At 47.3% G+C, this 23,844-nt stretch overlaps 2 protein-coding genes and 1 long non-coding RNA gene across 4 annotated transcripts; 2 read left to right on the top strand and 1 right to left on the bottom strand.

Annotated features, from left to right (window-relative positions):
• Positions 1 to 437: 437 nt before the first annotated feature.
• Positions 438 to 3,268, top strand: ZCCHC3 (zinc finger CCHC-type containing 3). Its single transcript, XM_057502863.1, has one exon. It carries the CDS (start codon positions 578 to 580, stop codon positions 1,790 to 1,792), a length of 1,215 nt encoding a protein of 404 aa, XP_057358846.1. The 5' UTR covers positions 438 to 577; the 3' UTR covers positions 1,793 to 3,268.
• A 10,967-nt stretch (positions 3,269 to 14,235) lies between these two features.
• LOC118931865 (uncharacterized) lies at positions 14,236 to 20,246 on the bottom strand. 2 transcript variants are annotated; one of them, XR_008997916.1, is made up of 3 exons: positions 20,030 to 20,246; positions 15,254 to 15,504; positions 14,236 to 14,724 (listed from the first exon to the last, which is right to left on the bottom strand). It is a non-coding gene; the product is annotated as an uncharacterized LOC118931865 (long non-coding RNA). The 2 variants fall into 2 exon arrangements; XR_008997917.1 differs by lacking the exon at positions 20,030 to 20,246 and adding an exon at positions 17,406 to 18,588.
• Positions 20,247 to 20,368: 122 nt separating this feature from the next.
• SOX12 (SRY-box transcription factor 12) lies at positions 20,369 to 23,637 on the top strand. The gene has a single exon (XM_036924791.2). It carries the CDS (start codon positions 20,810 to 20,812, stop codon positions 21,758 to 21,760), a length of 951 nt encoding a protein of 316 aa, XP_036780686.1. The 5' UTR covers positions 20,369 to 20,809; the 3' UTR covers positions 21,761 to 23,637.
• Positions 23,638 to 23,844: the final 207 nt, after the last annotated feature.

The raw sequence follows: 23,844 nt of genomic DNA, 5'->3' as shown, positions 1-23,844 counted from the left end.
GTTAACTTTTCGCTGTAAAATTTTCTATTTTCTGTATGTTTGAAAATGTTCATAATACACTGCTGGAAAAAGAATGCATTATGGTATGCTTTGGGAGGAGACAGAGCTGTTTTGTTGTTTCATTTTAGTAGAAAAGGTATAAAAAAGAAAAAATGGACGAGATTTTCCTAAACTATATATATCCCGCCTTTGGGCTGTGGGCCGTTAGTAATGTTGCTTGAATGAAATCATCGAGGTCCGCTTGCGAAATACCAAATCCTCGAGAGCGAGGCCCAAGGCTGCCAAATCCTCGCAAGGGCCAGGGACGCGCTCCAAGCTCCCCATCCCGCTTCGGAGCGAGGGAGGTGGGGTTGCAGCGAACACTCGCCCAAACGCGACTCGGCCGTTACCCGACGGCTCCAGGCCTGCGCTGGCCGCAGAGAGCCGCGTGTAAATACCTTTGGCGGGCGGGGGAGAAAAGCGTCGAATTTCAAAAAAAAAAAAAAACCCAAACCCCCACAGCCCCGGACGGGCGGGCGCGCGCGATGGGCGCCCTTTGGCTGCGGGAGCGAGTGGAGGATGCTGGGAAGGAGGTAAAATGGCCACCGGCGGCGGCGTGGAGGAGGAGAGGAAGCGGGGGCGGCCGCAGCTCTTGCCCCCCACGCGCCCTGCGGCCCGGGGCGAGGAGGCCGAGGGCGGCCGCGAGAAGATGGGCTGGGCCCAAGTGGTGAAGAACTTGGCCGAGAAGAAGGGCGAGTTCCGCGAGTCGCGGCCGCCGCGTCGGGAAGAGGAAAGCGGCAGCAGCGCGGGCAGCGGACTCGGCGCCCCAGCGGCTCCGGGCCTCGGCGACTTCCCCCCGGCAGGCCGCGGGGATCCGAAGGGCCGCCGGAGAGACCCAGCAGGCGAGGCGGCAGACCCCCGCAAGAAGAAGGGCACAGCCGAGGCGGGCAGGAGGAAGAAGGCCGAGGCAGTGGCGGCCATGGCGGCCCCGGCCAGGCCTGGCACGGCGGAGGACGCGGCCGAGCAGCCCCCGCAGGACGAAAAAGCGACGGCGGCCACGGCGGGCCCCGCGTTGGGCCCGGGCAAGGGCCGCTTCCTCGTGCGCATCTGCTTCCAGGGAGACGAGGGCGCCTGCCCGACCCGGGACTTCGTTGTGGGCGCCCTCATCCTGCGCTCCATCGGCATGGACCCGAGCGACATCTACGCGGTTATCCAGATCCCCGGCAGCCGCGAGTTCGACGTGAGCTTCCGCTCGGCGGAGAAGCTAGCCCTGTTCCTACGCGTCTACGAAGAGAAGCGCGAGCAGGAGGACTGCTGGGAGAACTTTGTAGTACTGGGGCGGAGCAAGTCCAGCTTGAAGACGCTCTTCATCCTTTTCCGGAACGAGACGGTGGACGTGGAGGACATCGTGACCTGGCTCAAGCGCCACTGCGATGTGCTGGCCGTGCCTGTGAAAGTGACCGACAGGTTTGGGATCTGGACCGGGGAGTACAAATGCGAGATCGAGCTGCGCCAGGGGGAGGGCGGGGTCAAGCACCTGCCGGGGGCCTTCTTCCTTGGGGCCGAGAGGGGCTACAGCTGGTACAAGGGGCAGCCCAAGACGTGCTTTAAATGTGGTTCCCGGACCCACATGAGCGGCAGCTGCACGCAGGACAGGTGCTTCAGGTGCGGGGAGGAGGGGCACCTGAGCCCTTACTGCCGGAAGGGCATCGTGTGCAACCTCTGTGGCAAGCGAGGACACGCCTTTGCCCAGTGTCCCAAAGCAGTTCACAATTCCGTGGCAGCTCAGCTAACCGGCGTGGCCGGGCACTGAACAACCGCCTGCCTGCCAAGGTGAACACAGAGCCAGCTTACCCCTCTTAAGTGCCAAAACTTTTTTTTAAACCATTTTTTATCGTTTTTGAAGGAGATCTTTTTAAACCTACAAAAGACATCTCTCTCTGCCTTCTTAAATCGAGTTTACTCCATTTCAGCCTTTTCTGAATTGGTGACTCTGTCACCAGTAAAGACTACCGATAACTGTAGTGTGCAGGAGTGTTGCCCCTCCCTTTTTAAAATTTTGTTTTTGTATTTGAGGATTTTTTTTTTTGGTACTTTTTTATTCCCCACGCCTTGTCTTCTTCCTGAATTTTCACCCTTTGGGCTGCCATGCTCATCTTTATGCTCCAGCACTAGTAAGGGGCCCACCACGTGGTAGGCACTCCATCAGTGTTTGTTGAATTGAAAACTTTGTTGACTGTGGCTTCAGTCAGGGTGTCTACTTTTTGCAGCTCTTCTACCCCAGCCCCCTTTTAATTTGCTGCTTCTAATCTATGTGGTCTGAGAATTTGTGAAACCAGTGTTGTTAGAAGTGTATGTACTCTGAATCAATAAGCTCTGAATGGTGGCCAAGGGCCTCTCTTATGGCACTAAAGTGCATGGACTTTGTGACAGCTCTTTCCGTGGCGCAGAAGCCGTTTTTTACAGAATCATGGAATTGAGAATTTTCCTGCTGGAAAGGACCTAAATATTGGTTTGGACCAGTCCCCTGGTTTTCCAGCAGATGAAACTGGCCCAAGAGGTTAAATGACTGGGTCAAAATCACATAGCTGTCTGGTGCCAGAGCTAGCCTAGAGTAGAGTTCCCTGACCCCAATCCCGGTGCTCATTCCACTACCTCTCACACTTCACAACATTTTCGTCAACACTTGAGGGCCCAGAAAGTTTGATCTCTAGAATAGTGAGCCCAAAGGAATGCTAAGAAATCATCTGGAGGAGGAAGTAGAAAGAGACTTAGCAGGGGCTTCTGAATACCTAGGAGATAGGGAAATGACAAAGGAACATAATCCAGGGTGCAGTCATTGCTCCCTGGGGTACCATAATCTGGATTAAAGTGTGCCAGGGTCCTTTGAGGCCTTACCCTTCCCCGTTCATTGCCATCAGTGAGAAATGGGGGTGCCCCTGATTAAGGAAACCCACCAAAGGTTTACATTTGCACCTTAACCTCACTAGCTAGAAACCCCAGAGAAGCAGCCAACTTGTGCTCATGTGCAACCTCCTGACCCTCAGGAAAAAAGGTGATATTAACCCTGAATTATGAGCAAACTGTTAATTCTAAAATGTACTTACAAAATAGGCCAAGCAAGAGGGCATTGGATCAATGTTACCAAGTTAAAAGTAGAAAAGAAATACACTGCTTTTCTTTTAGTTTTGTCTTTCCTTTTCTTTATGTTTTGCTATTTCCTTGTGGCTTAGAATGTAAAATTGTTAAAAGTTTGTTCTGAATAAATATTTATCTTTTGTATTGCTAATAGTGCTGCAATAGTTCATTTCAAAGTGTTAGATGCACAAGTACACAGACCCTAGTTTAATCCATACTTCCTACACACCATTTGTTTACCCTGCAAATACATCTCCAGCCCAAATAGGCAACACTTAGCACCTGCTATGCTGTGCCAGGCCCTTTGAAGTTACCTAAACCTTGTGCATCACAATCACTTAGCACACTGCTGAAACCTAAGGTTTTAAGTCCTAATTCAACTCCAAGGAATCAGAATCACTGGCATAAGTGAAACTATTTTTGGTAAGCATTCCTAAGCAAGTCTGATAGGCATCCAGGTTGGAGACCACATTCTTAATGGTACCAAAATGAGTGAGAGGGACTCTGCCCTTGGCAGATCACAAACTAGTGAAAAGACACCGATAAGATGTCAGTGTCATCATCATACTGTTTGTAGGTGCCACGAATTGGACTCAAAAGTATTGACAGGCCGTATCTTCTAGCTCTAAGGAAGAGGGAAAGAGTCCAGGAAACTTCCACGAGAGCTGACTCATTTAAAATTAGTCCTCAAGCAGGTACAACCCTCTGAAGGATTTTCCAGCTCTGAGATGTTAAGATGATGTGAACCTAGGAATTAAAAGTTCCCAGTGTATCAATTCTCTGACTCAGTGATTTGAGGATGTTTCCAGAGTTAATCTGGTAGTTGAGGCCTGGTTGGCTCTTGAGAACCCTGCCTTTCAGAGCCAGCTCAGCCCCTCTCCTTCCTATCTCCCAAAGCAAACAGACTCTTCCTCCTTGCTGTCTCCCTCCTGTCCTCTCCTTTCCTCTCATTTTTCTCCCTTCAGGGCCCTAGGTTTCCTGCCCTCACTAGAGGCCTGAGGCAGGGAGAAAGCCTGCGTTCATTGTACTCCTCCCCACCCGCTTCCTCCCAGCAGGCACTGTGCCAGAGAGCCTCCGTGGAAGGAATCTTCCCTCTCTCCACCCCTTCCCCCCAACTCCCCCAGAGGGAGCAGAGGAAGAAACTGTTTCCCTGCCCATCCCCCAACAGGATCCGCTCCAGGGCCTCCAGCCTGGCCGTCTGGGGCCTGAGCTACAGACTGGAGTGGAACAAACCTCCCCCAGCTTCCTCCCCTGATCTAGCAGCCCCCAAATTACAATTTGTCAGTGTTAATGGGCTCCTGGGGAGTGTGGCTACATCCCCAGATAGAGGCTGGCCCACTTGCTGACATTCTTTCATTCAGTTTTCAACCAATACTGAGGCCCATTAGAGCCAGACCCTATTCAAGGTGCTCTGTGTACACCCAGGAACAAGGTAGTGCACCCGCAGAGAGAGAGCCACATGAGTAACAAGCAAGCAATTTTTTTTTTTATTCTGGAAAAAAAATACAGAGTATGGAATTGTCTGAAATACGGGTCACCTAGAAGAGATGATGATGTTTCAACTGAAACCTGCTGGATGCATAAGAGCAGGATAAAGAGGAAAAAGATATCCAAGCAACAGAAACAGGCTATGCGAAGACCTGGGGGTCAAAGCACACAGCATGTTCAGACTGTCTAGAGAGTCACAGGAAAGTGTGGCTCAGAAAAGGCCAAGAGGAGGTGACCCACAGCTTGTCAGTGTTATGTAAGAGATTTATCATCTGTTCCACACCCTCCAGTCTGGCAGCCTCCTTTCCAGTCATTCCCTTAACACATTTATGTTAAGCACCAACTCTTTCTGAGCAATGCAATGTAGAACATACTGAAGTCCCCTGGGGCTCAAATTCTAGAGACACACAAATACATAATCACAAACTGTGATAATCCATTGAGAGAAACATGCACAGGAATAATGTGTTCAACAAGGAAAACTGATCTGGTCTTAGGAGACAGGGATAACTTCACAGAAATAATGTTTGAACTGGATGGAAAGGATATAGGAGTTGAGAGATGGGGCTGGAGTAAGGGGCGGCAAGGGTACCAACCTAGGCAAAAGGGATAACAACACAACAACTGTATAATAGTGGGAGGAATCATGGCCAATTCTAGAAAGCAAATGAAGTCCAGTGTATCACTCCAAGTTTAGAAGCAAAAACCACTCTAGGTGTTGAAGAAGGTGATGAGCTCTAGGCTGGGTATTCAAAATAATTCCTAAACACCTAGAATTGACCTACCAGGGAGCTACCACCTCTCCCGTAGAAAGGAGCCAGGAGGCCATCACCAAAAAGGTTGAGTTGGAGGACACACTGATAAAGCTGCCACCCAAGGACAGGATGCTGGGATTAGAAGGTCACTGCCAATGCTTAGGCCAGGAATGAAATGTTTAGCCTTTAAAGCCAGACTATACACTAGTGTCTCTACAACCTTATTTATGAGCAAAAACAGCCAAAACTGCTTGACTTCTGCCTTACTTCCACATTTCAAACCTCATGCAAGTGCATCTAATTGCTGGAACCCTAGCTGCAAGGGAATCAGGAAATGTTTTAGCTTTCCAGCATGTGTTGCACAGGAAGGTGCATAAATACTGGGAATTGATGCTGTCTGCCAACTGACCATATCCAGCACAGCCAGTGTGGCTACAGTACAGGGAGGGGGAGGGAGATACCCTTACAAAATAAAGCTGGAGATCTTGAGGGGGTCTGGTCAGCCATGTTTAGAATTTGCATCTAAAAATGATGAGAAGCAATTGAAAAATTTTTAAGCAAGGAAGTAACATGATCAGGGTTGTGGTTTAAAAGACCATTCAGGATACTCTGTAGAGAATAGGTCAGAGGGGAGCCCAAGTGGAAAGAAGTCCAGTTTACCCAGAGGAGAGATGAGGGTACTTTGGACCTGAATGGTGGAGATAGAGAAAATCAGGCAGGGTAAAGAGATACTTGAGAGTTTAAGTCAACAAGACTTAGACATGGGCTGGGGAAGGGGAAGAACCAAGGATGACTCCCAGGTTTCCAGCTTCTGCAATTGTATAGATGGTGGGCCATTTCCAGAGTTGCAGAACAGGAGAAAATCCAAGTTTGGGATGAAGGTCTTGAGTTTGATTATGGACGTGTTGAATCTGAGGTCTCCATAGAGGTTGTCTAGAAGGTATGGAATAGGTGGTTCAGTATGAACAAGTCTTAAATTCTAAGGAGAGTTCATAAGAGTTCTCCTATTGAGAAATAAACATAGGCATCCTATAGCAATGGATTTCGAACTCTCTAACCACATCCCACAGTAAGATATACATACTACATTGCAGCCAGAAGACATATGCATGTGAGTACTTACATACAAAGAAACAAGTTGTTATGGGTACATACATATATATAATTTTTATGTGTATATATGTGTGTGTGTGTATATATATATGTGTGTGTGTGTATACATATACACACACACATAAAGAATATTAACCCTATGGGTTCATGCATCTCTGATATTCTATTGCTACATTCTTTTATAAATGCTTGTATGACCCATTAAATTGATTTTACATGAGAGAAAGCTGGGGAGAAATATTATAGTAACTGGGATCAAACCTTAAGCAACTCTGACATGAGAGAATTTTCCCTGATAGAAAAGGATACTGTGACAGAACCCAAGAACGGACTACCAGTTGCCAAAGGGAAAGGGACTGGGGAGGGTGGGTGGGAAGGGAGGGATAAGGGGGAAAGGGGGCATTACGATTAGAACACATAATGTGGGGGGGGGGCACAGGGAAGGCAGTTTAACATAGAGAAGACAAGTAGTGACTCTATAGCATCTTACTATGCTGATGGACAGTGACTGCAATGGGGTATGTGGTGGGGACTTGATAATGGGGGGAATCTAGAAACCACAATGTTGCTCATGTAAGGGTATATTAATGATACTAAAATAAAAAACAAAAAGAAAGAAAAGGATATTGTGACAAAATAATAAAGAATAGCCAGAAAGGGAGAAGGGAAACAACAGTGTGGAGACATATAAACCAAGGAAGGATCATTATAATTGGCAGGGATTCACAACTGTATTGAGTACTACAAGGAGTCAAGTAAAATTGTCTTTGAGAAATGCAAGTACAGTCAGGATTGAGGTGTGACCACTGGACTGAGTATGTGGAGGTGACTTGTGAGGGCCTTTTAGAGGTAGAGTAATGGGAGAGAGGCCGTCTAAAAAATACTTTTCCTAAAATGCCAATCTAACATTCTGACCCTTTTACTCACTCTGGGGTTCCCTACTGCTTTAGGAGTCAGCCTAGCGTCCAACTCCTTTTACCAGAGGCTTCTGGACTCCCTTCATACTCAGAGTGTCCATTATATCCCTTCATGTCAACTCCAGGTCTGGCCAACAAAGAACAACCAGAGGCGTTTGGGATGGTAGAGTGTGGAGTGGTAAAAGAGGAAGGTAGGGATGAGCAGGGGTCAGATCATTCCAGTACAGGTGGAGTTTCCTAAGACTGTACCAGACATGGGCAAAGCCAATGAATGGATCTATGCAGGACCACTTGCTGCTTGTCAATGTGACTAAGAATATTTGGGGGACATAAACAGATTTATCATGAAAATAAACAGATATATCATGGGGGAGAATGCAAAATTTTGTAAAGTTTTAAAATAAAACATGGACTAATATCTTTGGAAAGCTGTTCGTTTGGCAATATCAAAATTTTAAATTCACGTAATGTTAACACAGCAGTCATTTACTGGAAACAAATCTATAGCTAAACATGGATACCTACACAAAGATGTATGTACCAGGATGCTCAATGAAGCATTACTTGGGATACCAAAGACTGGGAAACAACCTGATTGTTTATCAATAGGGAATGAGGTAGATAGGCTATGGTACATCCAAATAGTGGAACACTGTACAGCTGCTCAAAAGAACAGTTCTATATGTAATATGGGATAATTTCCAAGACACTTTAAAAAAATATATTTCTATGAGAGTCAGGCATTTAATTTTTAGAAAGAAAATATTACTGAAGTATAGTTGATATACAATATTATATTGGTTTCAAGTATACAACATAGTGATTCAATGGTTATCTACACTATTAAATGCGCACCCCAACTACTATAGTTTTTGTCTGTTAACATAGAAAGATGTAGAATTACTGACTATATTCTCCATGCTGTACTTTCATCCTTGACTAATTTATTTCATGATTGAGATTTTGTTCTTTTTTATCCTTACCACCTATTTCACCCACCTCCTCAAATCCTCCTCCATGGTAACCACCAGTCACTTCTCAGTGTCTATGAGTCTATTTCTGTTTTGTTTTATCTTGTTTTAGATTCCACATGTAAGTGAAATCATATGGTATTTCTAAGACACATTTTAAAGTGAGCAAAGCAAGATATGGTATGCTATTTACATTTTAATTGTCTTTTTTAAGCTTTATTGAGGTATAATTGACAAATAAAACTAATATATTTAAAGTGTGCAAGGCGATTTGATATATGTTAATTATAATTTAAAATATTGGAATAAATATATACATATGCTTGCTTATGTATAGACTAACTCTGGAAGGATATTAATAAAATAGATAATTGTTGTAGCTTCTGAGAGCTGAATATTTGGGCTTTGGGATGGAAGGAAAACATTTTTCACAGTATATCCCTGGTTTTTGTTTGCTTTTAACTATTTCCTGTGTTAGCTCTGGCCAAAAAAATAATTAACAACAAAAACAAATGCAAAATACAACATAAGACTTCAAAGCAATTCCTGTAGACTCTGCAGAGACAGAAGTCCATTATTTCCTCTGTCTTTAAAAATAAGAAACTTTGATGGGAGTTTAAGACTCTAGAGCAGCCAACTCACTGGTCATGCTGCTTCCAAGCTTAGTCTCCTTCAATCTAGGAAAATTGTCCCCAAATGAAATTTGATCACATTATTTCCCAGCTTAAAGACCTTCAAAGACTTTGTGTCCTCCCTGGGGCTGAGGCCTTGCACCCTGGCTCCTCTGGGCCTCACCCTCTCACCCTGGCTGGGCTTCTGCTAGTCATTCTAGGAATTCACCCTTCCTAGGCCTGTGGTTAACCCATGCCTTCTCTGGCACTCAGCTCTAATGCCACTTCCTAACTGCAGTCTTCCCTAACCTTCTAGACCAGACCCTTTTACCCTCTCCCCTTCCACAGTTACTGCAGATACAATTATGTGTTTATACCATGGTTTGATTAATATTGGCCTCTGTCTCTTAATTTTGAGGTCCCAGAAGGCAGGGACCATGACTATTTTGCTCTTGGTTGTAGCTCCAGCATTTAGCACTGTGCCTGGCACATAGTAAAAACCTGAAAAATATTTATTGAAAACATTGAAATTACTTGGCTGAGATTACAGATCAGGACATGTATTTATTTGTCCTTCTTTAATGATACTCAAAGTATCCCTCAGCACACCTGTCACTGACTATATTAGAGAAAGGTTCATTCATTCATCTTTAAAAAGCTAATTCACATCTTCTCTCACCTTCAATGAGGGTTTCTTCAGCCTGTGAGGTCAGGCCTTTCCTCCCCTATTTCTCTCAGGGCATATCACTGAAACTGAGCCTGCATGTCCCCTGGCACCATGAGGCACAGACGACTCTGAATGCTTGGCTCCAACACTCCCTCACCCCTGGTAAGAGTAAGCCCTACCCTGAGCCCTGACCACTGCCCCCCACCAGGGTGCAGGGTCAGGATTCCACAGATACCAGAGAAGTTGCCCACCAGAATTCTCTGAGACCATTTTCAGGGACCCCAGAATTCCCTGCCCAAATACCCTGAAACTCATTTACAGAGCCTTCATGGGTTGCATCCTTGGGTCCATTTCAGTTGAGGATAAACTACACTGTCTGATGCAAATGGTATAGACCTGAGGCTTAGTTCTCGGAGTAGTTGTTTGCAAGAAACAGCTTGGATGTGGGGGCTGACTGTCTACTCACACGTGCCAGGTTCCTCCTTGATAGGTTGGGAGGTAGCTGGATAAGGACTGGACGCAGGATCCAGAGGGTAGCTCTCCATGGGCCAACACATTCTGGCACAGAACTTCAAGAGTCCTCAAATTATGCTTCAAACCTGGTCTTTCAGGTTGTCATGAAGGCATATCCATCAAGGAAAATAGAACATATATCATTTAACACATATACATTAGACTGATGTGTATCTTCTAATTAGAGACATACAGCATATGGACCTCCAACTGTATACTTTTGTCCTGGGCCTCACAAGTGCTCCTGTTTGGGCTCTGTCATTTCTTGGCTCAGACAAGTCACATAACCTCCCCAGGCCTGTTTTCTCACCAGAAAAAAAAAGGGTTTAATGTTAACTGCCTCATCACGGCTGGTGAAAAAATGAAATAAAACAATTCATTTAGAAGGCTTGGTAGAGTACCAGGCCCTCAGAGAGTAGCTAATCATGGGTATTTTTGCTTTTTGGCCCTCTGGCTGTCATCTCCCATGATTTTCTATATGACATCTAAACTGCTCTCTTTTGTAGAATTTCCACACTGCTCCTCCGTCCTCACCCACACTGATAATGATAACACCCCTATTCTCTCCACCTAATCAAATCCAATCCCTTTTTCAATTGTAACAGCTACTGGTGACAGCACGTTGACTGTTGGAGGCATTGTATTAAGAACTTGACATGCATTATCCCAACTCAGTTCTGACACCAGCTCAGTGAAGCAGGTACTGTTTGTTACTCCCCAAACACAAAGACACTGGGATCTGGAGAGTGGAAGCAGTGGCAGAGCCGGCAGGAATGGGAACGCAGAGCGTCTTCCTGCAGAGTCAGGTCTCCCAGATACCCAGAATCACGATCTTGTTAGCCGCTTCTTCCCTTCCTCCAGGGCACCGGCGACCCCTTTCCCCTTCAGACCCCCACATCTAAGGCTGTCCTATCCCGTCAGCTCTAGGGGTCTGTCTGTGGCCTTTCAGGGCAACAGGGCGGGCATTCTGTCTCACGCCACGTTGCCCGCATGATGGATCCTCCTCCAGTCTCCTTCTCTTCCTTCTTTTCTTTCTCCCTCCCATTAAGTACTGAGTTCCTATGCGGTGCCAGGCTTTGTGTTCGATCACATCCAAAACCAGCGGAGAGATCAGGGGAGGATAGAATTATATGTCATTTTGCTCTTTCTGCTTTACGCCTGTTTGATTTTTTTCCAGGGAGCACGCACGCCAGGTCCTCGAACCCAGTTCAAAATACTGCTTTGCTAGATTGGTTTGGCCGTTGGAAGGCACTGTCCCCTTAACTCCCAGCCCCCACGCCTCCTCCACCGGCCCTCAAATCCAGGCCGCCCTGCCCCCTCCGGAAGGGGGAGTAGGGGGCGAACGCCGAAATCTGAGTGGCTCTTTCAAGCCTCCGTTGCCGTAGAAACCGGCTGCACCGACCGAGGAGGTCCATTACACCATCCTCCAGCGACGCAGCCAATGGGCTCCGAGCTCCATCCCCGGCGCCCCCGCCCCGCAGCTGCCGCGGCCCACCAATGGGCAGGTCCCTTGGCTTAGAGCCCTGCCGGGACCCAGGGACACCGCCAATGAGCTTCGACCCTCTAGCTTCAGTGTAGCAACAAGACTCGATTTTTCAAAAAAAAAAAAAAGGAATTCTCCAAATTAGAAGGAACTAGCAGTAACGCCTGTCAGTTGCAGCCTGAATAATCTCTGATTGGTTATTTTATTTGAGAACAAAACTGTTCTAATTACACAATATATGTCATTCTCTACTAAACGTTAGGCAATGAAAATTTAGGCAGTGGGGTTGGTATCTGCTAAATGTGGATTGCTTTCATTATAGGTATTTTAATTTATTTAAAAATGATCAAGGAATTAGTCATCTTTCCTTATTTGTATTTCAAATACATACAAATTAAAGGGGCCGAGTTTTTGATGCTGAGTTCATGCGACATTGACCTAAGTCAATGTCTTATTTTATTGGACAATTTAACTCTTGGATTCACATACTAAAACTATAAGGTAAACAAATATTTATTAATCCATTGAATAAATTCCATTTTTAAGGCAGGCTGTGTAAAGGCTTTGACACTCTAAAGTCTAAATAAACTAAATGTTCTATTAAAACCTTGTCATTTAAAAAAATAAACCAAATTTTTTAGAACAGTTTTAGATTTACAGAAAAATTGTAAAGATAATACAAAGTTACTATTTCCCTCGTTCACCCTGTCTCCTCTATTATTAACATCTTATAATAATATGGTACATTTGTTACTATTAATAAACCAATATTGGTATATTATTATTGACTGAAATTTATAGTTCATTCGGATTTCCTTAATTTTTAAACTAATGGCCTTTTCCATCCCAAGATCCCATCCAGAATGCCAAATTGCATATATCTCATGTTTTCTTACGTTCCTCTTGTCTGTGGCAGTTTCTCAGACATCAGCATGACTTATCACTGTTGGTATTGACCTTGATCACCTGGCTAGTGTAGTGTTTGTAAGGTTTCTCCACTGTAGAGTTACTCTTCTTTTACCCCCTTTCATGCTGTCTTCTTTGGAAGGAAGTAACTATGTTTAGCTCACTCAAGGAGTGGAGAGTTGTTATGTTCCACCCCCTTGATGGTAAAGTATCAATATAAGTTAGTCAGAATTTTTCTGCACTAGAGATTTGTCTCTTCCCCACTATATATTGTCATTTATTTTATCAGTATAGCTCCATAGATATTTATTCCACACATTAATTTATAATCCAACACAACTTAATTTTGTTGCTCAAATTTTCTAGCTTTGGCCTTGGGGAGCTCTTTCAGTTGGCTCTTCTGTCCCTCTGACATAAAACCCCACCATTGTGTGTCTTTTTTGTTGTTGTTGTTGTAGTTTTTGCACACCTCCCTACTTTCTGACAATATATGATGCTCCAGGCTCATCTTGTATATTTCCTGCTCCCGTCCCAGAATCAGCCATTTCTCAAAAGGCCTGATTTTTCCTACTGGAAAATGGTATTAGAAACCAAGATTTGGGCATCGTGTGCTCATTCCTACTGGGGTGTTGGTTCTTCTCAACTAAAGAACCAACTTTTTTTTGAAGACTTCTCAACTAAAAGAACAAAGAAATATATGTGTAAGTATTAACCTGCATATATATACATATCTATAAATCTTTCTGTATATAACCATCTATATTTATATTAAGCTAAACATGAGTTCATATTTAAATTTCCAACTCTAGTCCATTACCACAAGTTATTCTAGTCTCCCTTTGCTTATCTGTAAATTCCCACTCCAACAGTATGAAACCTGGCTCCCACCATCCATTAACTTAATTGTTCAATTCCAGTATATGTGTATAGCAGTATCAGTATTGTTAACCCATGTCCCCATGGGACACTTTATTAATGAGAGTGCAGTGCTTCTCTATACTTGCCTTTGCTTTTAGTTTTACAGATTCTTCTCATTTCTAAAGTTAGTTAAGTCAATACTATTTCCCCCACACCCTTCAATGAAATTGTTCCATAACTTTGTAATACAGTTTGATGGTTTTGTCACATTCTGCATTCCATCTTGGGATTCACCAGATGTTTTAAATTATTTAAAAAATTTTTTTCATGCATAAAGGTACACTGTGTGTTGTACAGTCCTATGGGCTTTGACAAATGTTATGCCTGGTATCCACCATCACAGTATCGCACAGAAGAGTTTCACTGCCTTAAAAAATCTCCTGTACTTCACCTATTTAAGAGGGTTTATTCAACCCTCTCCCTGCTAAACCCTGACAACTATAGACCTTTTTGATGTCTCTATATAGTTTTGCCTTTTTGTGCTTTTTAAAAAAAGAGAAGACACAAGTAGAATATTTTTGTTGTCCTCTTTCTGTAGCCACCACTCACTGAATCTTTACCATGTTCCACATCCTGAACTATTATGCTCTCCCATTTGCAGATGAGGAAACTGAGGAAAATGAGTTGAAGTAATTCACAAAGACTCATAACAATGAATAAAGTTGCCTTCAAATCCTGGACATTTTGATTGTTTAAAGGCCCAGTACTTCCATGCTTAACTTGTGAGTCCTCTGTAGAGTCCACTATATTTAGCCAATAAGATGAAGATGACTTACTTGCCAGTTTATCCAAGCAATCTCAATTTATTTCTGTTGTTCCAGCATAATTATTAAGAGTGTCCCCTTTCATGATAAAGTATATGGTCACCCACCCCAGGAAAAAATCTAACGAGTTTCAGAGTCAGGTTGTGGGGTAAGGATTATACTCCAGGAGATGCAGAAATATGCCAATGAGGTGTGATTTCAGAGTTGCCGGATGGGACCCACTACCCAGACAAAATCCCTTCCCCCATCCAATCCCCTTCCCCTTCCTTTTCCCAATCTGAATATTCCCCAATTCCATCAGCTGTGCCATTGCTGCTAAAATGACTGACACTTGTCCTTTTCTCCCGGTGCACATGTCTCCGGTTCTGGTCTCTCGTCTCTGCCTTGTGCTTCTCTTGAGTTTCAAACTGCAGTTCATGAATTGGTAACCCAGCATTCCATCAGGGTTTTTAAAACTCTGGGATTTCACAGAAAAGTTTTTTTTTTTTTAATTCTCTACCCCTAAAAAGAAAAAAACAACAACAAATACATTTTTAAATTTGGGGGCAGACAAAAAAATTGTATTTTGCCAAGTAAAGATGAGAAAGGTCTCCATCTTCTATATTAGTACCATCTATTAGAAATGTAATGCAAGCTGTAATATAAAATTTTCCAGAAACCAAGCTTTAAGAAGTAAAAAATGAGAAAAGAAACAGGTAAAACGAATTGTAATATATTTTATTTACCCCAATATGTCCAAATTATTATAATCTCAATGTATTATCAATAGAAAAAATATTGGTACAATATTTTACATTTTTTAATGCTAAGTCTCTGAAAACCAGTGAGAATTTTGCACTACAGCACACTGTTTGCACTCGCCATATTTTAAGTGCTCAAGAGCCACACATGCAGTTCTATACTATTAGTAAAAGAAAGAGCCATAGTACACTGTCTGCCTGCCTCTGTCTCTCTCTCACACACGATTATAATCTCTGGATTTTTAAAGAAGAGAATTAGATGAAACAAAAAGTAAAATCCTTGTTTTTACCTTTCTCTTTCTTCTCTATGAATGTCTCTGCCAACCATGGGTGGAGTTGCATGCTGGTGTCTGGGACAGCCATATCCACACTTCAGTTGGCTCCTTCCTCCCTTCACTGAACAGATATGGAGTCTATATTGTGCCAAGATCTGCTAGGGGATGCAATGGCAAGAGTGGAAACCAGCTGGGTCCTGAGTTCATGGAACTTCTCTTCGGCTGTGGTATACCAAGTGGAGCTGTGCAATGAGAGGATGTACTGTCTGCAGAGAATATAAAAGAATAATACCACTGATTGAAAGTTGGTCTGCATTTTATTATCACCATGTACCCACAATTCTTGCCCATGTCAATGATAAAATGCTCCTCCCCAAAGACCCAGTTGTTGGTCTAACTGGAGCCTTAATAATATACTTGTCAGCTTCAAAACAGCATATTTTAATACTTATACACTAATGAACATTATATTCTACAAGGAAGTTCATTCAGAGCACTCCCAGTTATACAGTCAGCCCCTAACACATGCCAAGTCAGATGCGGCTACACGGGTTAGTCTTGAAAATAAGTTTGTAAGTCTAGAATTGTTCAGGCTAAGTTTCGTGAGCACTTGTGTCTCCAGCCCCTTTGGTACAACATATGTCTCTGTTTAAACAATAGATTCAAAATAAACAATGATAGCATAGTGATTAGGAAGCTGAAGAACCAGAACTTGAGTTGCTTCAATTCTGCCATTCTCTGTAACCACTTGAGGCTTTTGTATTTAAAAGTTAAAACAGTGAAACAAAGAGCAAACTTGTTCTTTAGCGAAATTGTATTAGAATAATGTATTATTATTAAATTTGGTAAAATTATGCTATACTGAATTTGAAAAATGTTTAATATTAAAATTATTTTTTTAAGTTTTCTTGTTTTTAAACTGTAATGTGAATAGTATTGCAACAGACCACCACTAAGTAGGTATGTTTTTTTCTTTTTTTCAAAGAAATATATTAATATAATTGAAAAGTATTGATCCAATACCCTTTTCCTTTCTTTGTACTACAATGTTTATTTCAGCTGACATGACTATAAAGTTCAATAGAAGAATTTCTTATCCCTTTTTTTTTTTGTTCACCATCTGCATTTATTTTTCTGGCCATTATCATTAGTATTATTCATTGTGTTTCATGACTGTTATTAATAACAATGTTGTCATTTAGAGGAGGTGGGTGCTAAAAAATGACGTTATGAGTATCAGATGATCTGGGTAGGATGTGGGTGCCCTGAAGAAAGGCGCCCTCTGAGGAGGCAAACGGAGGTGGGAGTGCTGGAACTGTGAGGGAACAGACTGCACTGCTTGCTATGTGGGGAGGCAGCTTGCTCATTCTATGACTGAAAAGAAACTGGCTCAACGAGAAAGTGGGAGAGGAGGTCAGATTGGTGAGCAGGGGTCAGACAGAGCTTGGCCTGGTGGGCCAGGTGAGTCTGGTATTTATCTTAAAAGTAATGAAGAAACCACTGAAGGATATTTAGAAGGGAAGAGACACAATCAGATTTGTGACTGGAACACAGCATCACTCTGGAGGAGAATAGAATGGAAAGAGGCCTGGTGGGTGCAGGAACCAGGAAGGAGGCTGGGCAGGTGCCCAGATGAGAGCTGATGGTGGCCTGGACTGGCAGAGTAGCAGAGGTCAGCACTGCTCTAAGAACCTCACAGTCTACCTACTGGATTCCAAATTGAACAGCCTGATGGTGAGCATGGCCTTAACTCCTGAGGCCTGCCAAATTTACACTCTGGAGCACCCTTTTGAATGGACTTTGGGTAGTCTGTATGCAGTAATAACCATCACATCTTAGTGGCAGACTCAAGTTTTGGGTTTTGTTTTCCAAAATTTTATGTCCTTCTTAGGCTCTCTTAGAAATTTGAGTGAACTCATGAGAGAGAGCACCAAGTTGGAGTCAAATTACCAATCATCCAGTAAGTATTTACTGAGCACCTACTGTGTGCCAGGCACTCTCCAAGGGATAGAGCAGTAAACAAAGGAGATAAAAATTTCTGCCCTCTTGACATTCCAGGGATGGGCAAAAAGCAAGTGAACACATAATTCCAGGATGTGGTAAGTATGATGAAGAAAATATAAAGGGTGATAGAATAATGCAAGCAAAACTTAAGACATCTCAATACCAAACTTTGGACAGGATGTGGATGAAGAGGATCTCTTCTATGTTGCTGGTGTAAAAGTAAATTGGTACAACTTGGAAGTATGGCATTGCCTTGTAAAAGTTAGCATTCACATGTCCTCAGATGAAGCCACCACACTTCCCATGACATACTCAGGAGACTTTTCTTGCACTTAAGCACCAGAGACACATCTAGGATTGTTAACAGTAAATCTCTATAAGAACAAAAATTGGAAATAACCCAAATGTCCATTGACAAGACAAAAGATAGGAAAATTGTGGTATATTCCCACAGTGGAAAATGAACAAACCCTACACAGGAGCAATAATTTAGATGAATCAGCACTATAATGTTGAGTGAGAAAGGAAGTTATCAGAATATTGTGTACAGCAAGATACCCTTTTGAAAAAGCTAAAGGAAAGAGAATATATTTTTAAGAAACCATATTTTAGAAAGTAAGAGAAGGGAGAAATTGGAACCCTCATACACTACTGGTAGAAATGTAAATGGTGCAGGAAATCCATGGAGACAGAAAGTAGTAGAATGGTTGCTTAGGTATGAGCAGAGGTAGAGATGGTGGAGTGACTAGTAATAAGTACAGAGTTTCTTTTGGGGGTGATGGAAATACTCTGAAATTTATTTTTATGATAGTTGCATAACTGTGAATATACCAGTGAACTGTACACTTTAAATGACTGAATACCATGGTATGTGAATTCTATCTCAATAAAGCTATTAAGTTATTTTAAAATGTAAGGGAAGATTCGGGACAGATATTACCTCAGGTGAGGAAAAGCAGAGGATGGGATGGGAAAGGAGTTCATAGGGGAAGGGAATTTATTACCAGCATTCCAATTCTTGGGTTGCTTGCTGATTTCACTGGTCTTTATTGTATTATGTATATATAAATACAAACAAACATCGAGTGAGCCGCCACCATGCAGGGATGGGGATGAAGAGTTTTCTAGGCAGAGGAGACAGCATGTACAAAGGCCCTGAGGTGTACCCAAACCTTCCGTGTTTGAGGATTATCCAGGAAGCCAGTATGCGGCAGCTATAATAATAATAATACAGCAGCAGCTATGGGGCCTGAGTAAAACTTTTGAAAGGCCTTTAAGCACTTAAAGAGATGGTGGTGCCCATCATAATGTCTTTTGAAAGAAAACGAGTATTAAAAGGAGAAAAGTGGAAAAGTGTTAGAAAATACAAAAAGAAAGCTTTTACTGTTCTCTAATCACTACTTTAATACCTTTTTGAAATGTTAAATCCATCCCTACCCCGCCAATTTTTTTTATTATATTGGTGTCTGTATGCTGTTTTACTGTTCTCTAATCCAAGTTCCAGATAACTAGTATTTATTGAGCATTTACTAGGTGTCAGGGATGTGTTTATAGTCACTGTCCCATTTAATCTGTAAAACGACCGTAAGAGGGACAAACTACTTTTTCCCCACTTTAAGGATAAGCGAAAGGAGGCACTGGGCTATGAATACAGGAATTCTAACTACATCGAGCATTGTACCGGCCATGCTGCCATTGTGAAGGTTCAAACTTGGGGCTCTCCAATGTCAGCACCCAATAAATTGGCAGAGGAACCATTTGGTAGAGAGCCATGCCTTCTTCCGAGCGTCCTGTGCCTTTAAGAGTCACCCCCGACCGCCCGCGCAAGCTCCAATTTTCCTCCCGGGCCCTCAGAGCAACACCCCGCCCCCCGCCTCAGTGGAGCCGGAGCCGCGCTTCTGCCCTTCTTCTCCGCTTCTCACCCTTTGAGTTTTCAGCCGGCGCCGGCCCAATAGTGGGTGAGATCTTTAGCTGTAGACTCGTACTCACCGCCCCAGCCAGTGCCCGCCAGCCCCAGAGGAATGCCACTTTAGAGACCCTAATCACAACCCTTCCTGACTCATGATTTCGAGGGGCGAGGCCTCAGCGCCCAGGCCCTAAGTGCCAGATAGGTGACCTCCCCCGGGGTAACACACACCCGACGGTGCCCAACCGGGCCCACACGTGGTGATCGGGGAGCGCGCAGCCCCTCCCCGCCACGCGCCAGGAGCATGAGTCGCGGACACGCCCCTCGGGGTGGCTCCGCCCCCGTGCCCGCGCACGCTTCTCCCGACCTGAGAGGCGTCGCGCCTGGGTCCCGCACTAGGCTTGCAGCCGTGTAGGGCGGGACTCGGGAATGGGGCAACCCTATATCCTCGAGCCTTGCAAGCGACTGAAAAGCGGAAAGTCAGCTCTGCCCAGGACCCTCGGCTGGTAGGCCAGGTGCCCCGGCCCCTTCCTGAGCCGAGCAGGTGAGAGTGAGCTAGGACCGCGAGCCTAAGATTCGAGCCCTAGTCTGCATTCCCTCGGTGTTTCCTATCTGGAAGGTGGGCGTCAGATGCCCTTTTTTCTCAGGACTCTTGTGGCGCCCCAAACGAGATAAAAGAATATGAAAGGGATTCGCTGATTGGGTGTAAAAGCATTTGTTAATCCTCTGTGTGGTTGCACTGTTGTGTGCTAGGCAGGGACTACATCTATGACTCGAAGAGTCTGTCCCTTAATGAGCTTTCCCTGAGCCTGAGTCCTCCTACACTGTTTTAAGACAGTCTAAAAAGATGCCCCCGAAAGAGGAAGGGGAGGAGGTCCTACCTGGCGGCAGGTGTCACTGAATAAGCTAAAATTTCAAAGGCAACGCGGGGCGGGGACAAGGTTTTGGAGCCAGATGGGAAGCACGCTCGGCGTTCCCCCAACCCGCCTCCAGTTCCCAGCCTAAGAAAAGAAACCGACCTCATCCGACACCCTCAATCCCGGCCTCGAGACCGCCCAGCCCCGCAGCCCGAGCCCCGCCCCGCTCCAGCAGCCGGCGATTGGGAGATGCAAATACCATGTTCTCTGCCCAGCAACGGGTGACGCGACGCCCGAGCGCGAGGCGTGGCCCGGCCGCAGCCCAAGCCGGCACCTCGGTGTTTACACGGGGCGGCCCCGCGCGCGCCGCAGCGGCCCGCAGACGGCGAGGGGGAGGGGTGGCGCGCGCGCCAGCGGGGCCGCGCGGGGAGAAAGACACTGGAAGGCGGCGGGGCGGGGAGCGGCGCGCGCGGGCCGCGGCGGAGCAGGAGCCTGCAAAGAGCCCGCCGGGGGCCCGGGTGTACGATTCCTCCGCCCCCGCAAAACAATGTGCGGCGTGCAGCAGCGCGCAACTTGCCGAAGGCGGCGGGGGCGCGCCGAGCCTGCCTGAGACCGCGCCGCTGACCTTCTCCCCCGACGTCCATTGGGCCCGAGCTCCCAGCTCCTCGCTCCCCAGTTCGCGGGGGCCGGGCCGAGCTGCGGGGCGGGGCCGCCCCTCCGTCTTTGCTGCCTCCTCCCCCACCCCCAACCGCGGAGGATGCGGACGGCCCCCGGCGGCGTCTAGCGGCCCCGGGCCCAGGCGCGATGGTGCAGCAGCGGGGCGCGAGGGCCAAGCGGGACAGCGGGCCGCCGCCCCCGGGACCCGGGCCCGCCGAGGAGGGGGCGCGTGAGCCCGGCTGGTGCAAGACCCCGAGCGGCCACATTAAGAGACCGATGAACGCTTTCATGGTGTGGTCACAGCACGAGCGGCGGAAGATCATGGACCAGTGGCCCGACATGCACAACGCCGAGATCTCCAAGCGCCTGGGCCGCCGCTGGCAGCTGCTGCAGGACTCGGAGAAGATCCCGTTCGTGCGGGAGGCAGAGCGGCTGCGCCTCAAGCACATGGCGGATTACCCGGACTACAAGTACCGGCCGCGCAAAAAGAGCAAGGGGGCGCCCGCCAAGGCGCGGCCCCGCCCCCCCGGCAGTGGCAGTGGCGGTGGTGGCAGCCGGCTCAAACCCGGGCCGCAGCTGCCTGGCCGCGGGGGCCGCCGAGCTGCGGGAGGGCCTTTGGGGGGCGGCGCGGCGGCGCCCGAGGACGACGACGAGGACGACGATGAGGAGCTGCTGGAAGTGCGCCTGGTTGAGACCCCCGGGCGGGAGCTGTGGAGGATGGTCCCGGCGGGGCGGGCCGCCCGGGGACCAGCGGAGCGTGCCCAAGGGCCGTCGGGCGAGGGGGCCGCTGTAACCGCCGCCTCCCCGACTCCGTCGGAGGATGAGGAGCCGGAGGAAGAGGAGGAGGAGACGGCAGCGGCGGAGGAAGGCGAAGAAGAGACCGTGGCGTCGGGGGAGGAGTCGCTGGGCTTTCTGTCCAGACTGCCCACTGGTCCCGCCGGCCTGGACTGCAGCGCCCTGGACCGCGATCCGGACCTGCCGCCCCCCTCGGGCACGTCGCACTTCGAGTTCCCGGACTACTGCACCCCCGAGGTTACCGAGATGATCGCGGGGGACTGGCGCCCGTCTAGCATTGCCGACCTGGTTTTCACCTACTGAGCCCACCGTCAGCGGGGCGCGCACGCCCCCAAACCAGCTGTTTACATACAGGAATCAGGTATTGGGGCCCCTCGGAGGCCGAGGCTGGCACCCCATCTCCCGCGCAGCCTCCCCCCTCGTGGACGTGCCCATCCCCCCTCAAATCCAGACATGCCCCTCCCCCGCAGACACACCCCAAGGCAGCCCAACCCCCACCCTTTCCCTGCCCTCCCAGCCCCTCCCCGTCCTATCCCCTCCCGCACAGCCACCAGCAGCCAATCCCCCGCCCCCATCCACCTCCCATTCTCTCCTCCAGACCTGTACCCCTCCCCCGCCTTGCACACGCCCCTCCTCGTGGCCGGAGGGCACGCCCCTGCCCTGGCTCCCCCATCCCTCCGCCTCTGTCTTGCCCGCCTAGTGTTTAGGGGGGCCCAGCTGCTGGGCGGCACCGCGCGCTCCTCCCTTGCCCCTCCCCTCCTCAGAGGGGGAGGGGCGCACTCCTTTTGCCCTCTGAGCGCTGGGACCCGCCCCCTTTCGCGCATGCTTAGTGCTTCTTGGCAGGAGGGGGCTGGACCCCGTCAAACCGCACTCCTCGGTGGCCTACCTCGGGAAGAAGGGGGGCGGGTATAGAGCGATCCCGAGAAATCTTTTGATCCGGGAGCCGCGGCTTCCTTTCAACCCGACGGGGCGTCACTGCCTTAGTGGGAGGAGCATTCAGAAGGGGGAGAAAGACTATCTGGCCCAGAAAGGCTGGTGTGGAGCTTGGAACTCCTAAGTGGCACAGCTGCTTTTCCCTTACGGGGTCGCCCAGATCCACGTGAACCTGCCCTCTCCGACTGCTTAATTGTCTCTGCAGCCAATCCTGGGCCCCAGAAACCTCTCTTCTTTCCCCCACCTGGGAAATGGGGATAGGATGTGCAAATCCACCTCCAGAGGAAAACTCAGAACCAAACACCTATCACTCTGAGAACAGTCTCCCGCCTGCTCCCTTTCCCTTCTGGGGAAGTGCCCTGTCCCCTCAGGACGCACGACCAGCCTGGGCTCCCCCTAAGCCCACAGCCCCTTCCTATCACCCAAGTCCTTCTATGCCCACAGTGACAGTATGCAGTGGGAGAAACTGAGGCACGTTGGTACTAGAGGCGGATGAGCCTGAGGCTTGGTAACAGATGGAGTGACAAGAAGAACCCCACTTTTAAACAGCTGGCTTGAGAGAGACCATCAGCTGGGCCAGTTATTGAGACTGAAGGAAGGGTCTGAGTAGTGAAGGTGTGCCGTTCGCACCTCAGTTTTTTCACGTAAAAAATACGGATAGCGCTGCTGTAGAAGCAAATAGTGTCCGATTCAGGGTGCCCTCGGGGACCCTGCACCATATGCTGTTACCTACCTTGCCGCGCAAGCCCCGCCCCTCCGGCCTCCCCACACCCCTTTTGCCCTCACTACCTGTATCTCACCGGCGTGTGTTCATCCTCCCGGGTGTGCACACATTCTCATTCACACACACAAATCTCAGGAACAAACGGTCCCAGAGTCCTCCCGGACCCCTGCCCAGGGTCTCTGCAGGTCTCTGCCCTATGCGTTCCCGTCGCTGACAAAGCCACCAGCTGCCTCCTTTAAGCTTGGTGCTCCGGCTCTGGGCCTTTCTCGCGTTCTCTCTCTCTCTCTCTCTCTCTCTCTCTCTCTCTCTCTCTCTCTCTCTCTCTCTTTTTTTTAAGAAAAACAGCAAAAAAAGACAATGAAAAAAAAAGCGTCATGTGAGTGAAGAGATGTCACTGTCTGTGGTCTTGGAGAACTAGTCTGGTAGCTGAGGGAAGGGGTCCCTCCCATCTGGGGCACTGGCTCCCACAGCAGGACTTCCGCCAGTCTGATGCCAGGACTGAATAAAGTGTATTTGCCCCGACCTCACCCTGTGGTTCTACATGTCTGTGCCTTTCCTCACCCCTCCTCAGACAGTTTGCCAGATTCAAGTCCTTGTGGTTGAGCACAATGCAGGAAAAGCCAGGGCTCCCAGGGCAAGGCACCTCTTCCCTCTAGGCCTCGGCTTCCTCCATCTCAGGACCCCCTGGTCTTCATGAAGGTTGTATCCCTGCAGGGGCCAGGCAGATAAC

Source organism: Manis pentadactyla, chromosome 5, assembly GCF_030020395.1.
Source record: "Manis pentadactyla isolate mManPen7 chromosome 5, mManPen7.hap1, whole genome shotgun sequence".
Taxonomy (NCBI): domain Eukaryota; kingdom Metazoa; phylum Chordata; class Mammalia; order Pholidota; family Manidae; genus Manis; species Manis pentadactyla.
Note: the sequence above shows the minus strand (reverse complement) of the source record. Positions and strands in the feature narration are given on the sequence as shown.